At 39.0% G+C, this 18733-nt stretch overlaps 1 protein-coding gene across 1 annotated transcript; it reads right to left on the bottom strand.

The window, feature by feature from the left end:
* Positions 1–620: 620 nt before the first annotated feature.
* On the bottom strand, positions 621–18633 carry padi2 (peptidyl arginine deiminase, type II). Its single transcript, XM_074676154.1, has 16 exons — positions 18409–18633; positions 13215–13386; positions 12790–12859; positions 12445–12506; positions 12249–12366; positions 9366–9518; positions 9074–9267; positions 8045–8148; positions 7690–7801; positions 6733–6840; positions 5312–5463; positions 5070–5217; positions 4885–4978; positions 4732–4811; positions 1633–1776; positions 621–1537 (listed from the first exon to the last, which is right to left on the bottom strand). Exons 1-16 carry the CDS (start codon positions 18498–18500, stop codon positions 1304–1306), a joined length of 2037 nt encoding a protein of 678 aa, XP_074532255.1. The 5' UTR covers positions 18501–18633; the 3' UTR covers positions 621–1303.
* Between the last annotated feature and the right edge of the window lie 100 nt (positions 18634–18733).

Below are 18733 nucleotides of genomic sequence, written 5' to 3'. Positions count from 1 at the left end.
TGGGCGAGAAGGAGTGTAGACCTGGATGAGGGACCCCAGGTAGGCAGGAGCCGTTCTTGTCAACGTTTTGTAAGTCAGAAGAAGATCTTTCAATTTGATTGAAGCTGCCACTGGAAGCCAGTGAAGAGAGATTAACAGCTGGGTGACATGTGCTGTTTTGGGCTGGTTAAAGACCAGACGTGCTGCTGCATTCTGGGTAATCTGTAGAGGTTTAAATGTACACTCTGGAAGGCCTGCCAGGAGTTGATGTGTGATATTATACATAAAGACATGAGAAGTTCATCCTTTGACCAATATACTGTGACAAAGTGGATCTGATATGATCTTTGGTTTGTGTTGAATATGAATCAAGTAGTAATCACAAAGGTCATTTCAGCTGCATCAAGACCTGACAGGGTATCAGGGTATCAACAGGCATCAAAGAGTTAATACATTAGAAAAAGTTCCAAAGTAACTTTTTTCATGTTGCCAATATGGGGTGTTGTATGTGGGATTTTCAACAAATAATTTCATTTTGGATTGAGGCTGTGACATAAACTGTGATGACTCCTGTCCACAGAACATGTGACTCTGAAACACCTGTTCTGGGGTTTATCACAAAGAAAAGATAAAATAAAAGCACAAGTTTTATTTCAGTGATTGACTAAAGCAGAGACAATATTTATTGTCAAGATGAAATTAGTCTGTTACAGTTGATAAAAGTGCAAAAGGTTTGAAGGCAGCTGACCCACACAGAAACAGCAGACTGTATTCTTTAGGCATTTCAAAGCTACAAATAAAACAAAGACACAGCTGCTCTACAGAAAAGTGGTTAAAAAAAGGTAAAAAGACACATTCATGGTTTTAATTTGGTCTTTGAAAGGGTTTCAGATACAATGATATGATTTTCTCTGGACTTTGGAAGTGCTTGAGTAGGTGAAGTGTGCCCTCTTGTGGCTCTGACTCGTTATAGCACATTCTTATGTGCTGGTTTCAAACCACAAAGACTGGGAGTGAATCATCTTTGTGCTCCATTAAAGTGATTGTATCTCTGTCTGCTTAAGCCCTTGTTTAAAGATTGGTTTGTAAATATTGCTTTTCATCCTTTTTGTAAATAAAAAATGACAAAAATGTTTAATAAAGATGAAGATGCAAACATTAAATCTCCCTTATGCTTTGCATTTTCCCTCACTACAGCTGATGCTTGTGCAAGAATAAAAGAGGAATTCACCATAAGCTAAAAGCAGCATGTGCAGAAAAGTTAGGGATTGAAAACACTTTGTTTTCTATCCAAGCCCTTCTCTTTCTGCAGTTCATTTTCCCCTCACATCTCCATATTCCACCACTTTTCTTTGAACGGCTCCCGGCGGACGTTGGAGCCACAGTGCAGCTCTCCAAATTTCTTGTGGTAGGTGGTGAAGTCGTCGATGAACGTGCAGGTGAGGCCCAGTCCCTCCAGCAGGGACCTCACCTCAGTCTCCAGGGCACAGACCCCGTTCACCTTGGGGCCAAAAGGCTTCGGGATGGCGAGGTCCTTCCCCAAGACGATCATGTTCACCTAGAAACAGATGCGACAGACGATAATCACATGAATGCCCTTGAAAAAGAAACATAAAAACAGTCAATATGACTTTATACTATCTCTGAAAATACCATGTCAGGATAGTAGGCCAGAGCTTTCTTCTTGCGACTCTTTTTCGACATTACTAGCTTGAAGAGGATCGGCAGGTCGATGATATCTGCGTTCTCCAAGCCCAGCTCTCTCTTCAGAACGTCTCTGTTCCAGTCGATGCAGTTCTGGAAAAAAAAAACAGGAAAGTGGTAAAAATAAAATGATACAACCTTCTCAGACAGGAAAAGCCCTGATACATTTTCAATGTGATTGAGCATTCTTCTCGTTTTAAAAATTGGCCCAAACCATCTCTGATTGGGGAAGTGGAGCAGGATCCTGCTCTGGTTTTGATTTACATTTGCTGTGAAGCAGTGAGAAGAAAAGCTGAGAGACGACAGATATGTCAACATCAATTGAGGCAAGTTGTTGGCAGATAATTTACAACAATCGAAGATTGGAATGTTAATTTCATCAAATGAAGCAAACATCTGCGGTATAGGGGTGGCTGAATTTTTGTATTGATCCATTACCAAGTAAATACAGGGCCAGTATTACGATTCCTATACTAATACATATACTGAAACTAGTACTGATACCCAAACTGATACCAATACTATACAATACAATACAGACACTGATACCAAGACTGATACAGGCACCAATACCAATACTGATACAGACACTTATACAGACACTATGACAAACATTGATACCAAGACTGATACAGACACTGATACCAAGACTGATACAGACATTATTACCATGACGGATACAGACACTGATACAAATACTGATACCAAGACTGATACATACACCTATACCAAGACTGATACAGACACTGATACCAAGACTGAAACAGACACTGATACCAAGACTGATACCAAGATTGATACCAAGACTGATACCAAGACTGAAACAGACACTGATACCAAGACTGATACCAAGATTGATACCAAGACTGATACCAAGACTGATACAGACACTGATACCAAGACTGAAACAGACACTGATACCAAGACTGATACCAAGATTGATACCAAGACTGATACCAAGACTGATCGGACACTTATACCAAAACTGAAACAGACTATTTTAGCAAGACTGATACCCATACTGATACCAATACTATACAATACAATACAGACACTGATACCAAGACAGATACTGATGCTGATACTGATACTGATACAGACACCTATACCAAGGCTGAAACAGACACTGATACAGACACTATGACTATTATTGATACCAAGACTGATACAGACACTGATACAGACACTATCACTATAATTGATACCAAGACTGATACCAAGACTGATACAGACACTGACACCAAGACTGATACAGACACTGATACCAAGCCTGATACATACTATTATACCATGACTGATACAGACACTGATACTAATACTGATACAAAGACTGATACACACACCTTTACCATGACTTATACAGACATCTATACCAAGACTGATACAGAAACTGACATCAATACTGGTACCAAAATCGATACCAAGACTGATACAGACACTGATACCAAGACTGATACAGACACTGATACCAAGACTGATACAGACACTGATACCAAGACTGATACAGACACTGATACCAAGACTGATACAGACACTGATACCAAGACTGATACAGACGCTGATACCAGGACTGATACAGACACTGATACCAAGACTGATGCAGACACTGATGCAGGCACTGATACAGACACTATGACCAACATAAATACCAAAACTAAAAAAAAAAAAACGAATAATAAAAAGTGGGATCTATCTTCGGTGGGATAGACGAGCCAGCCTTGCTAGCCCAGGGGCAGAGGGGCTGCTTGAGGGCAGAGTGGCAATGTGCTGTTCATGGAAGTGGCTGACTAAGCTGACATCGGACGCTCTTGCCTCATTGGAGGAGCTTCACCTGCTGTGGGCAGACAGGATCCAGGAGACAGAGACTGAACAGACTGCTGGGGAGGCTCAGTCCTGGACCCTGTGGAGGTGAAGACTGGCTGGGCTGGAGAGTGGTGAACGGGCTGTCATCATCTATTTTCTTGTGGACCTTCTTGCACTTTCTATACACTTTCTTAATTTTGTTTTCTCAAATGCTGCTGTGACTCCTGAATTTCTCCTCTGGGATAAAGTATTTTCTATTTTTCTTCTATTCTAATACAGACACTGATACAAATACTGATAAAGACACTGATACAGACACTATGACCACATTGATACCAATACTGATAATCACACTGATTCCAAGACTGTTACAGACACAGACACTGACACTGATACTGATACCAATACTGATACAGACACTGATACAGACATTGATACTAAGACTGATACAGACACTTATTTTGGTAATGATACCAATACTGGTACTGTACAAATACTGATACAGACACTGATACAGACAATGATACCAAGACTGAAACTGACACTGATAACGACATTGATTCAAAAACTGATAAAGACACTGATACCGATACCGATACTGATACCATTACTATTACCCATACTGATAAAGACACTGATACCAACATTAATACCAAGACTGATACAGACACTGATACCCATTCTGATACTGATACTGATACTGATACAGACATTGATACCAAGACCGATACAGACACTGAAACTGTTACTTTTAATATTTAGGGTTGGTGTATGATCAAACTGTGTTTTTGTGATTTATTCTTTTGATATGTTGTTAAAACCTAGGACAGAATTAGGGCAAAGCTTAAAGGTAACTACAAATTACTTCTGTGTCATGATTAACATTTATATTCAGAAACAGTACAACAGTAAAAAAAAAAGTTAAAAAAATTATCACTTTAGGGTTAGTTAAAACAAAATCTTTTTTAAGGTACAGAGTTGAATACTACAGTACAAAAAATAAGTAAATAAAAGTTTCCCCATTATTGCACTCATTTTTGAAATAGTTATGTGAAAAGAATTACCACACCAGCCACGTGATGGTGCATCTTAAAAAATCAATTATTACGTTAAACTAGAGTATTGATCTTTTTACACTGGTATCATTCAATATCAAAACCAAAGTTGGTATCAATATTATCGATATTTGGATTGATTCGCCCACTTCTACTGCTGAGCTCTGTGAAGTGCTTGAATCTTGCTCACCTGCACGTAGTTATTTGCAAGTTGAAGATCCTCATCCCCAAGAATCTCATCGACTGACTCTGGTTCAGCATCCTTCACATCTTTGTGGAAGCAAAAACAAAGTTAAAAATTAAGTAATGGGTTTTACAGATTATTTTTTCAGAATGAACCTACCTTCAAATATTCTGGCTCCTCCATGTCCGTCGTTCTGCAGGCCTTTGAAAAGTTTGTAGGCTGCGTCAGGGCTGGCAAGCAGCAACCGAAATCCCTGTGGACAGTTAATTTTTGAGTCACCTTGATTTTGATTTATGCAACCAGTTTCTAAAATGGTGTCAGATTTTTCAAGAGAAAACATTTACCTTTCTGTCAGGTGCAGGAACAAAGCTCATGAATTCATCTACGTGTCCGACATAGAGCCAGTCAGAAAATAAAGCCACCGGATCCTGAACCTTTTGAGCCCACAAGAAGTCCTGGACAACCTGGGTCATGTTGCGTCCTGTCTCTGCCCTTTAAGAGGAGACAGAGCTTAAAGAGCTGCTCCCACATCCATTATTCATACACTTCAAAAGTCAGAGATTCATCTGATTCTTTATAAACTCACGTAGGAAAGGCCACTCCAATGATGATTCTGCCAAAAGGGTAATTTTTACCGTTCACGGTGACGGGGGGGCTGACCTCCAGATTACCGAAAGAGTCCAGACTGTTGGATTTCTTTTCAGTGGGTGTCCTCGTAACGTAGCCAAAGTCAGGGCCCTTAGAGGTAAAAAGAAAATAAACTCAGAAAGGTGAATTATTATTGATTGCACTCTTTAAATCATAGATGAGATAAGAATTGTGACAAAACAAATCAGTGGGAAGAAAAAGAGCAGTTCCTACTGAAAGGGTGAAGCACTAAATGTAAGGGGAAACCTTCAACCTTCAACACAATCTATAAAAATACTCTAGGTCAGTGTTTCTCAATTTTCCTCAGACCAAGGACCACTTATCCTCCCAGAAAAGTCTTGAGGACCACCACAAGCTAAATAGTCCTAGAACAACATCCGAGAGAACAAAATGATGTACCATGAACTCAAATCATACATGTTCCAACTTGCTAGGGCTACAACTAACGGTTATTTTGAAAATAGAAAAAGAGAAATAGAAGAATAGAAATAGAAACACCAATTGTTTAAAAAAAAAAATATATATATATAAATATATATATATATATAAATATATATATATATATATATATATATATATATATATATATATATATATATATATATATATATACTTCTTCAATTCCCTTTATTCATAACAAGTATTTTTCACAATTACAGTGACTAGAGTAAAAAAGTGCACTTAGTCCCTCATGGTTGGTGCTTTTTTTTAATCTATTTTTTTAAAGAATAAGGAGAAAAATATTAACCTGAAAATCTGTGTAAAACTTCATTACTGATATATAATTTCACAATACTTAGAATTACAAAAGTACTTACATTACATTTAATGACTCATCATACTCTGTCTAAATGCATAATTCTGCCTCACTATATCCAATGTCAGTGCACTGGGATTGAAATTTGATGTCAACGCTTTTAAGAGCCAGTTCTTTTGTAGATTTTATCAATTTGTGTAGCAGCCAAACAACTTCCACCCCCACCCCCTCTTTTTTCTTGAATGTTCCATTGAAAAAACACAATTTCTTCACTGGCGTTGTGGACCACTAAGGGGTGCCGGCGGACCACTATTGGTCCACGGACCACAATTTGAGAAACACGGCTCTAGGTCGCAGAAAAGTCCCTGCATCTTTTACCTAACTCATAGATCATTTTACTGTTTGTAAACAGTAAATAACACAAACTTGATGGATTGTAAACGACTTACAATGCCAATGTTGGAAAGCAATATCAAACACAGACGAAGGAAAGAAAAAAAAACACAATTGGCCTGTTTCAACAAAAATGTCTCCTGAACTGGAGCCATATTTTAAGTGAGTACAAACACTTGATTTCAAGAGAAATGTGAACCAGCCCTCACCAGTAGCTCCTCCAGAGGAAAGTCAGCCAGCTTTCCATCACGAGGAGAATCCAGGACGACAGGAAAGCCGTGATGAGGAGAGTCAATGTAACCAAACTCCATCTCATCCTGAAAATAGATTCTATTAGTTCATCTCTGATGAGAAAAAGTTTTCATTCATCCTAATTTCTCAGTGTTTATAAGATCTGATGTGATCATTTATTCATGGTTGGGGGTAAATCCACAGACCTCCTCTGAACACGTAGCCTTCATTATTCCCTTTTCGACTGTTTAGTTTCATAGTGTAGTGATAATAACAAGAGGAACTTTTACTGTAATTTAGGGTTCAACCAGCCGGTACAACTTACTGTCTATTACTATTTATTCTGTGATGACTCTCCCTGCCAAAAAAAGGTGTTTGAAGCTCTGCAGCTCCCAAACAAGCTGCGTGTCTTTCTGTTTAAGCTAGACACTTGTGTTCCACATGAAAAAATAAAAATTAAAAAAATTAACACTCTGAAAGTATGGAACCCCAAAATATTCATAGTTTAAAAAATAAAAAAAACATTTTGAAATAAATACCATTTTGATAAATAACAGACAAATATATAATATGGCCATTAAATTATCAATATATGACAATATTATTATGATTTTTTTTATTATTCTTTGATATCTTATAATTATAATTAAATATTCTATAATGATTATTTTAACAATTTCATACTTTTTAATCTAATGACTTTATTTTTTTATAATCATTAACACTGATTTAATTTGATTTGTTTCTCAGTTTTGTCCTTGTCTTGTATGTTTATAAAATGTGGGGAAAAAAATAAAAAGATAATAATATTTTTTTAAAAAAGAATAAAATAATAATGACAAAATAAATAAATAAATTTAAAAACAAAAACACTGGATTTCATACACAAAGAATCTGAAGCAATCATCAGGTTATCAACACATTTAGACTCTTACCTGTATCCAGCGGTCTCCTCGGGTCTCAAACTGGGAGCAAATGTTCAACTTATACCCGCCCCTTGCAACAATTACTTCCAGTTGTTGCAGCAATTTGTTGTTATCAGGTACCCTAAAAGATAATCACAAACGTGAATGAGTTTAGCAACTTAGCTGAAAATTTCTCATTTGAATCATTTTAGTTCAGCAAGAATTTCTTGAAAAACATTAAAGAGGTAAACAAGATGCTGATAAAACCATAATTTTTCATTTTGAACTCAAAAAAGGGAAATAAAGCACTTTTGTGTAACACTTTCATCCTATTACAATACCCATCTTCTTCCAGCTGCTTAATTATTCATCAGTGTGCTCTTACCTGCAGACAAAAACCTCTACGGGCTTGAGGGTGTTGGGTGTCATGATCCATGGAGCCACTCTGAACAGGACTGTGTCTGTGAAAATTGGTGTGTCGGGGATTCCCTGTCAAAACACACAACAGACGAGCACTGATAGTTAGCATCTGTTTGCGTCAAAGAGTGTCATCCAAACAGAACTACAGAGCATATAACTAATAAGGCATAGTCTCTATGACATCATCAATCTGTTAATAAAGCAGAGTTTTGAAGTCTATCATCGTTGGAAGCCGTAATGAAAACATTAAATTCCACCTCACATCTGTCAAGCTAGTTTTTTTTTTCTAATAAAGGAAGCAAGCTTTGAAGTCCTCACTGTATCACACAGGGTTGGGGCTCTGAGAGTCTACGGTTGATTTGTGGGGCACTTTAACATTAGCTTGCATGTGGTAAAATAATAGCTTTACTGACAGTTCAACTGCATCAATTTGCTTAATTGCAACTTTGTAGTCAGGACAGTGAAAAATAAGAGTTTGTGTCAGAAATCTGCTTTAAACTTATCAAAACAACATGGTAGATGTTTGTTTAAATGCGTAGTTTGCATTTCTGTTGGTGTCAAAGTATTGTATTGGACGTTTCTACTATTTTTATCCAATTAAAGAATCTGTCCTATCACATTGTCAAATGGTGAACTGATAACTTAAGTAATTTGTCATAAAATATCTCAAAGTATAATCAAAATATTTCATTTTAGCCTTGATAGTATAGACTCTTTCGCACTGAGCATCTCAGTATGCCGCATACATCATTGTTTTCTCTTTACTTTTGGATCAATTTTTTGCAGTGTAGTAGACTGATAAAATCATACTCATAGAAACTTTTTTGCACAGATAGTCATATTTTTATGAGAAACATTGGTTACACCAACTGGCCAATAATTTGTCTTCTTGACTTCATTTGCAAACATATCAGGAGAACGTGAGCTTCCCAACTCGAGCATCATGTCAGAAGGAAACAGCAGAAAACAAATATTGAAAAATGGTAGATCTTACTCGAGTGACCGGCTCCAACAGACTGAGGTGAATTCTGACAGATCCATCGAAGTCTCTGTCGAGAAACCTGATTCCCTCCACGTAATAGTTCCACTCTGAATCTCCTCCCACGTAAGGCACCTCCTCAGACAGAACGTTACCGCCCAGAACCAAAGGATGGCTCTGCACAAAGAAGCTGTAGAGGAAGCTGCCCGCTGAAGAAAAAACAAACATCACAGTCAAAAATAAATTTAAAAAAATAGCCAGCTTTATTACACTCACATTTCTTCATCATTTAAGTGTCTGTTCTTACAGATAGTGTTGGTACTTTTCCCAGATGTTCCGGACCTGAAGACTCTGATGCTCTCTGCATCGCTCTTGGAGATGTGCATGGTGAGCTTGTAGCCCTCTGGGAGCTTGGCAGGGCCTCTGGTCCTCAGCACCATGGGGGACATGTCTTTCAGATCTATGAATTCCCAAAGACTTGAATTAACCTCACTGTGACAACATTAGTCTGGGCATGGCCAGATACTGATACTGAATCCTCTGGATACCCTACAAAAACACAAAACTGAGAAATTACCATTTCTATTTAGGCATTAGAGATGTAAGACATAGAGGTTTTGTTGTCATTGTGCAACAACCAATAGCATTACAACAAAGTTATCGAGAATCCACTTGAGGCTGGTTGCAGAAAGACAGGAAACCAGATTCAGATATACTGTCTTTGGTTCTGTCTGTTAAGGTTTCACACTGTTATTATTGCAAAAGGACCAACAGACCTTGTGACAAACCTACGTAATATTGTCGTCAACTGCATGCTTTGCGTGTCTCTGTGGTTCACATTAGCCACGGGTACATAAGGAGTTTTTCGTCTTTCGGAAGGGAATCTTTCTGAATAACTTTTCCGAAAACAATAGTAAACATGGAAAGATATATTCCAATCTCTGGTCTACATGCACCACTATAATCAAACAGAATAGTCAATGGGGCATGCGCAGAAAAACATAAACATCATGTGATTTATCAAAGATGAAGGACGACAATTTGTTTATCACGGTATTGCAATACTCTGTATTGCAAGGTTTTCGTCTGTCCGTTCAGTTCTTTCAAAGTTTGGATCTTGAACAAACTTTCCGCAGCAGTCCAGTCCTGACCGCTCGCTGCCATTTGTAAAATTGAGTAGTATCTCTAGTTGCGTCTTATGTCATATCTGAGCATGCGCTGAAAGAACATACCTTGACAACTTCCCGTTTGAGCGGATACATGATACCTTAATTGGTTTGGGGGAAGGAATATTCCACCCCTGTGAAACTGATTAAATGTCCATTCGAATTGGCACTTTTCTTTCAAAATGAGGTGTATACAAAGGTTAAATGCTTTCCATTTGAGCAAATAAACTGTATGCAAGCAGAATATTTGGGTCCATGTGTACGTGGCTACTGATTGGTCATTTGGTCAGCTCGCATCTGACGTCAACATGTTGAAAAGCCCAGGTCTTGAATGTTGGCAATGATGAATGAGATTGTCATTCCCACTTGCATTTGTGTTGATTTGTATTACCAACAGTGTCGACTTGAAGATATTTCCTTAAGACTGATCCAACGTCCCATGAGTTTTATGATCAGATGAGAACTTTATCTTCATCAGGAAAAGTGAAAAAATGCAAACATTTCGTCTCCTCCCCATTTGCTCCCACGACTCATTTTGTTTTGGTAATGGCTTTCTCTCTGGTAGTTCGTTTTGAAATTTCCTGTCAATGGTACAAAGGTCTAACCTTGCAGAGCAGATGGACCTACTTGATTCCGTTTCTGAAATCCTGAAGATCCATCTTGCCAGACTCCAATGACCAACAAATTCACTCGGCCAGATCTTTAACGGCCAAATCAGGGAAGAGAGACAGGAGCAGTGGAAGTGATGAGCAGACGTGATGTCAGCAGACTTTCGTACTTGACATTTTCCCTTTGATTCTTAAGTGAACTTTACAAAAACGGCAGCAGTCGTCTAACGCCATTATCACAGCTGTTTCTCATGGTCCTGTAGTTGTTCGTCTATTGTTTCTAAGCAGCAGCACACATAAGCTACGTCATACTGTGGCTTGATGTGATTGGTCTGTAGTGAGTGTGTCAATCAGAACGGTCGTCCAATCACTAGCTACTGATTTTTTTGAAGGTCCCGCCTCTAAAACCAAATCTGAAGAGCTGCTACCCAGATGGACAGGTGGAATATTTCTGTGGCGGATATATGAAACCGTCTGTCTGGTGTGCCAGGTCGACAAAGGTCCAAACCTTTCAAAACAATGCTTTCACACTTAGCATGAACCAGACGGTGGTCCCGTTTGGTCCTCACTGAGACCACCTATTGTGATCAGACCAAGGTCTGGCTGTTTGTTGAAACCTCCCCTGGACCCTGGTTGAGACAACACAGAGGTCTGAACCAAATAAGGTAAGTGTGAAAGCCCCCTAATAGTTCGTTATCGGCACACGTTGCACTGGGTTAAGAGGGTATTACGATAACAAGTTTGTCCAATCAGAGGCACAGTTCGGCTTACATGACTGACGAGCATCCTACAGCTGTTAGAAAGAAAGCTCAAAGCACACATCATATCCAATATGGCCCCTGTCAGCGATCCACTTCCTCATTCTGCATCAGGAACAGACAGGCGACGTAGCAGAGACTGAGTCCATATTGCATCCAGTCCATAGTTGGGACGGGATGAGCAAGCTAGAAGTCCAACTTTGTCCAAAAGAGGAGAGTTTATTTTTTTGTTCAAATAGCTGCCACACTCAGGATGAAAGATTCTTGGTTTAATGCCACAAAGTTTTGTTCTGACCAAACGCTTTCCACTTTATAACCTGATTTCAAAGTAAAACCAAATAAAAACTAACTGTTGGAACAATGAATGTCATCAATGTGCTGGTGCCAATGGTTAGTTCACAACAGGGAAGTGCAGAAATGCTCTGAATAAAAAATGAAGGATTCAACTATTGAATTTCAGCTCAACAGATTTGACTACAGGGTCATGTAGAAGGCTTATTTTATTATTTCCACCTTTTCCTTTCACACCCTTTCCTTTGGACTGTGCAAAAGGAAACATGAGTACCAGGAGTTTCCAGGTGTGTTGTTTACAACAGTCAAGAAAAAGCAAAGAGAGCTGAGCAGAGGAAGAGAAAAGCTCAAAGCTTGTTTATATTACCCGACACTTTGGTGATAGAGTCCTTCTCCAGGTCTGGTTTCTTCCAGTAGCTCTGCTCAGTGTCACAGTTGACCAATAGGATGGCTCCATAGCCGTCTTTACCCCATTTCCAGGAGTTCTACAAGTTTTCAGAAAACATAAAAAGGTAAGGAAAACATTATGCTGTCAAATGATAAATATCCCATTGGGAACTCACCTTGTTTGGGTTGTTCCTTTCCACTTTCCCGTCTCTGTCAGCATCCACATCCAGAGAGATCTCTGAGCAACAAACATTCAGTTTATTACAGAGCAACAAACATCAAGTAAATCTACCGCACAGAGATTCAAATCACAGCTTTTACTTTCAAAACACTGTTTATCTTCAAGTCTACAGCTTACTTCCTGTCCATGTGTACAACTGGGTTTCCAAAGAAAGGCTGGTTTGTGTTTATAAATCCTGTCTCCTCTTAGGATCCACAAACGCTCTGCTGGCATCAAGGCTCTAAGTTAAGAAAACACTTTTCTGTTTTTTTCAGTATCATTTCAGTGTGCTTTAACTCACCAACAGCTGTCAGGTGAAGGATTGCATTCCCCAACACCTCTTTTTTCTCCCCATAGTACCTCACAGAGAGCTGGACACACACAGGTACAGGAGTTAGTCACAGGTACAGAAACGTTTAGTCATTCACTAACGTATTTGGTTATTTGAGAATGTGTAGTGAGTTAAAATTTAACCCTCTTTAGTTTCACACAGTTCAGTCAAGAAATACCTCTTTGTTTGTCTTTCCTGTGATCAAGCCATTTGTTTTCAGGCAAATTACACAACAGTAATTATTTCATCAAATGCCAATACACTCTGGCTTGTTGACACATGAACCATGCTCCTTATGTAAAGTCTCATTAACAAACTGTTTGTGCCCTGGAGCGGTTCATACTGCTTATCAAGCACATTTTCACAGGGTGATGTTTGACTTCCTGCTCCTCTACCTTGCTTTCGTTTTCGCTCTGACTGGCCTGGCTCATGGTGACCAGCAGTAGTTGGTTTCTTTGGAGGGTCTGGGGGAGCAGGAGGGACGTCTCCTGAGATGGGGGCTGGATGCTGCACTGAACAGTGGATGAGCATTTCACAGAGAAGAACTTGGAGCTGGGCGGGGCGCTCCTGGAAGCAAACACAACGTTTGGATGCATTTAATGAAAGAGGTTAGGCACAGCAGATTAAATGCAAAGAGGTGTTTAGACAGGTATTAGGTTTCGTGCCAGGGAAGAAGGTCACGGCGTGTACTAACAAGTGGGATTTTCATAGTTAGTGAGATAAGGTCAGCCAAGATTTTATCTAGTGCTTGGGAACAGAGTTGGTGGTCAAAAAATTGCAATCAAAACTACAATAGAAAACTGTGCTGCTTTATAAGTACATCTAAAATAACATATTTACACCTTCAGTTGTATTCACATGAAGAAAATCATGACTTTCAGAGGAAAATGTCGCTCCTGTTGATATCATGAAACCACTGCTTTAATTCAAATCATCTTAAAGGATCCGGGATGGCGAGGTGCATTCATTGGCTCTGCTGCCATCGCCTGAAACACTGGATAGGATCTTAGAAATAAATGTTGAATGCTAATATACACTAGCAATTTACAACAGTGTCCACCATCGACTGTAAAAAAAATGGATGTCATCTTGCTTGACTCGAAGTGAGGTCGCCACAAAAACTGCTCCCCCTGGTGGCTGGCTGCAGTATATTTGTAGCAAAGAGGGCTGATAACTGATATTTGAAGCCGCTATCAATTTGCAGTCAAAGTGCAAATATTTGTGTCAAAATTTTGACTTCATTCAAATACCTTTAAGCATGAGTTTATGAAACTGCTCCCAGGCTTAGCAGCATGTTTTATAAAGTTAAACTAAAACTAAAAAAATTAATAGCCTAAGTTTTCTACAGTAAATAAAGTTTTCCAAAGTTTCAATGTAACTGCAATAACTGTGATAACTGCACTGCTGATTGGTTGTTCCCCAAGCCATGGCTCTGCTTGTAACCAATCAGATGGTACTGTGGGTGGGACAGTGCTGGGGACTGAGTAGAGACTGCAGACAGTGGAGTGGCTGCATCAGAGCTGCAATAACCCAGTTTTAAATTTGTTTCTTATTGGCTGTTGGATAAAAAAAATGCCGATGCAGATATGCTTCAAAATGCGGCCGGGCCCTGATAATCGGCCCGGCCGATAATTGGTCTATCCCTATAAGAGGTTATAAGAGGTTAAAAATGAGGTTTTACGTCACGTTTAATGATGATCGACAGCTGCCGTTCTTGAGTACTTTTTTCGGGGATTGTAAAATATGTCTAGAGTGAGAGCCAAGAAGAGATCAGACTTTCAAATGAAAAAAATGATTATTATCTTTGTCACCCAGCTCCACTTAGATTCTCTCATAGCCTCTACTGCGCAGGCTCTGCTAATGGTGGCGCCTGTGACGGGGTATTTTGGCTTCAAAACCGTACAATGGCAAATGGTGAAGCACCGCTGTCCGCTCTATATACAGTCTATGGCAGGGGTCACCAACTACATTTGTCCAAGGGCCAAATTTTTTTCGGCAGACTCTGTAAATATAAATACAATTTTAATTGTATCTTCAGTAAATTCTTAATTGATACAATATTATTTAATACATTCATTTCCATTCCACATTTATGTTATTTTTACCATTTGTCACTTAACAGGCTCATATAACCTGTACTGCAGCAAGCAACCAGGGGGCGATTGCAAAATTAGGCGTCATATTTGTGAGTCTGTCAATCACCATCAACTGCGGTGTCGTTGGTTGTGCAAAACATCAACAGAAGAAAACCTTCTGATTATTCTCTCGAGAAAATGGCACTCTCAAAAAACCTTAAGCGGAAAGTTGATTTAGAAAACCGCAGCTTTAATGAAGAATAGACAGAGAAGTATGTGTTTACATTGCCAACTTTAGAAACGCTGTACCTGTGTGCCTTATTTGCAATGAAACTGTTGTTGTTATATTTGGCCCGTGGGCCGCCTGGTCTATTGGGTCAACAGGCAGAGCTGAGATAGTAAACAATAGGGGCTGTTTTTTTTTTTTCTCCTTTCTTTCTTTTGTCGTTGAATAGTATAAATGATAAACCTTATAATGTTTCATAAGTTAAAGTTAGGGTTCTTTTGGAGTACAGGTTTTAGATCTTTGTTTTCTTGCCAGCCCTTTCAAAACATTCACAATTTAAACCGGCAGTAGCTCAGCTGACAAGGAATTAAGTTTGTAACCAATGGGTCGCTGGTTCAAGTCCTAGCATGGACCATGATTGAGAAGTGGCTGATAGCTGGAGAGGTGCCAGCATAATTCCCTGAGCACTGTCAAGGTACCATACCCCCAACTGATAAATGTTTAACACTAAGTGAAATTGTGAATTGTAAATGTAAAGCAACATTTGGATCGACGGTTTAGCACAGTGGGTGGAGCAGACACCACATTAACAGAGGATGTAGTTTTCATCTTAATCACAGAATCAAAACCTGGTCTCATCAGACATTGGTGCACATTACCCTCCTCCTTTTGTTTGCTGAAAAATCAGAGCCTGCATGGTGTACAGGTGTCCAACTAATAATGGCAACATTGTTTTCTTGGAGCCATTTAGTTTTGTTTTTAATAATTCTATCATCTAATTTATTTCTATCTTTTTACGTCTTGTATGATTTGTAAAAACAAGGCTACCACCTGCTATCAACTTAATCAACAACATGCCCATATTTTCCACCTGGGACACCTGAGTCAGCCCAAACTGCCTCTTGATCTCAGGTTTTCCTTTAACAGCTATTTTGCCATAACGTCACCACATCAAAAGAGAAACATCTACCAGTGTTTTATCCAGTTTCCCTTTGCGTGGCAGGCTTTAGGGATGAGTAATCCTTTTAATGACACCGGGCTGTTACTTTAAGGGTATACTTATAGCCCCTTTAAGGCTCTGACAGAGCAGGAGTATGATGGAGCCTGGCCTTGTTGTGTGCATGACCTAACTTTTGGTTGGAATATAAAGTACAGCCCAAAATTCTCTGGGAACAAAGTGACTCCAGTTTGACAGAAACAAAAGAGGGCTGTTGGTTCTGAACCAAACAAAGGGAATGAAGTCTGCCATCACCAGTTTCTGCATAGTAATGGCACCCACCCCACAGCCCCGGGCTGGGCTAACAATGGAGTCCTTACACAGTCTGTGCCAGTTCATTAGGTACCAAGTACAAATACTATCAGTTATATACAGCAGGATTTTAACTTCATGAAGTGAGGTTGTCAGTTTTTGATGCAGGTGTCACTGAGACATTTCTGTTCAACTTGAGGATTATTATTATGACTTTAATTTAAAGCTGCTGGCAGAAACTTTCCTGGTTGATTAAAACACACACTGTGAACAAAGTAATATCTCATATCTTTCCTGATTTTTCCCATCTATGTCTTCACTTTTCTTAAGACAAGCTTTCTCCAAGATTCTCTTTTAGGACCTGCTTTCTTTCAATATTAAATGTTACACCCCACTTAAGAGTGGCCCTGTGGGGCTAACAATAATTCAAAAACAATCCATACAAAAACACAGGAAAACACCTTCAACAATTACAAAAGGGGGATTTATTTTTAATATTAAATCATGCAATAAATATATAAATTAGAGCTGAAACAATTCCTCGAATGATTCGAGGTACTCGATTACAAAAATTACTCGAGTAATTTTCTCCACCTCGAGGAATCGTTTAATTTTAAAAAAGATCAAAGAGTGGTGTTTCAAATAGAGCTGAGGCCATATTAAGAGAGTTTTCAGACCCCTCAAGCTACCTCTTATACAAAATAGCAACTAGCAACAAATCTAGCTTCTTTTCTGGAGTTTGGAGACGAATGGGTCATTCTACGAAACCGGTGCCATTTGGGTCCGCAACATTTGATTAGATGTACAAGGCACAAAAAATGTGTCAAAGTGTGTTTACAGATGTTGGAGCTACCAAAGCAAGTGCTCTTATTGACATGTTGTATCAGAAAATTCTGTTTCTTAAAGAGAAAAATTTTCATTTGAAAAATAACTGCTCTTTAACTAAACAAAAATGTATTTTATCCGATTACTCGATTACTCGATGGGATTTTCAGTAGAGTACTCGAATACTAAAATATTCAATAGCTGCAGCCCTAATATAAATAGATGATATCTGCAGAGTGCTGTTACTCACTCCATCTGACTCCACCCTGCAGGAGCATATACAAGCATTATGACTAAAACAAAATTTATCTCTGTTTACTGTTAACGACTTTAACTTTAGTAACAGTTAATCTGTTGATTTATGTCAAAATAAACCCATGTTTATACCTGTATTAAAAATTACTGACAGTCTGATGCCCCACCCTCTGCAGGTATCTTAAGGATCCCAAGGATCAAAGTTCTGCTGATGAATAAATATAAATACACAAGTCCTTAAAGATCTACTTATTACTCTAGATCTAGAGAGATGTGTGATTCTGACTTAACCCTTTGGTGTTTGGTGTTTTCCTAAGATAAAAATTCCTCACAGTAGCTTTACGTAAGCCTCAAAGATAAAAACCTCGCCTATTAAGCTGACTTTAAAGCTGTTTGAATTGCTTTCTTAACCGAAGATGAATTGAAATCCCCAAACATTTTGCAGTAGACACCTGATCAATGTTTGTTTAAGCAGGTGTGGGTGTGTTTCTCCTCCTCTTAACTTTTGGCTATTGGTTTTAGCAGTTTTACCGGCTTTCTTAACTTTGCATAGTGCAAAACTTAAAAAAAAAAAAAAAAAAAAAAAAAAAACATGAGTAAAACTACAGCTGCACTGAAACCTTAATATAACAATTCAGATAAGTGATGACATAAAAAACAATAAGTGATAAAACCACCTCCTCACTACAGGAAATAATGGAGGACAAGGCATGAAACTGCCCAAGAAAAGAAAACAAATATAAGTAGCTTTGGTAAAAATTCTGGAAATATCTAATGTTTTCAATTTCAACGAAAAATTTGGGAATAACCCTTTAACTTCGACGCTCCCCACTGTTTCACTTTCTCATCTTCATCGCACTTTTCCTTTATTTATAGCCATATATTTGACATATGGAATAAAACTTTGGCAAAGAAAGAACAGAATACACTAATAAAAGAGAAATTGTGACGTTGTCTACCTGTTCAGGTTGACGCTAAGCTCCGTGCCGACCACGTACACGACGCTGATAACGTTTCCAACATCCGCCCTGAGAGTCCGGCGGAGACCCATGGCTGCTGTCCTCAGGCGGTGTTTGTCACAGACAGACTTCAGACACCGAGGGGAAGAAATGACTGACTCTTTTCTTCTCTATCAGGAGGGAAAGAAGCTGTCGTGTCTGGGCGGAGGACCACAAAGTGAAGCTGCAGGTACTTAGGGGGCAGAGCCACGGCGCCCTCTGACTGGTCATCCAGCCGCTAAGCCCCGCCCCCTCACCCACTTACCCCCTATCATATCTCCCACAG

This window comes from Halichoeres trimaculatus, unplaced genomic scaffold (assembly GCF_033239565.1).
Source record: "Halichoeres trimaculatus isolate MK-OKI-2021-1 unplaced genomic scaffold, fHalTri1.1 fHalTri1_scaffold_1, whole genome shotgun sequence".
Taxonomy (NCBI): Eukaryota; Metazoa; Chordata; class Actinopteri; order Labriformes; family Labridae; genus Halichoeres; species Halichoeres trimaculatus.
This window is presented reverse-complemented; position numbering and strand designations above follow the sequence as displayed.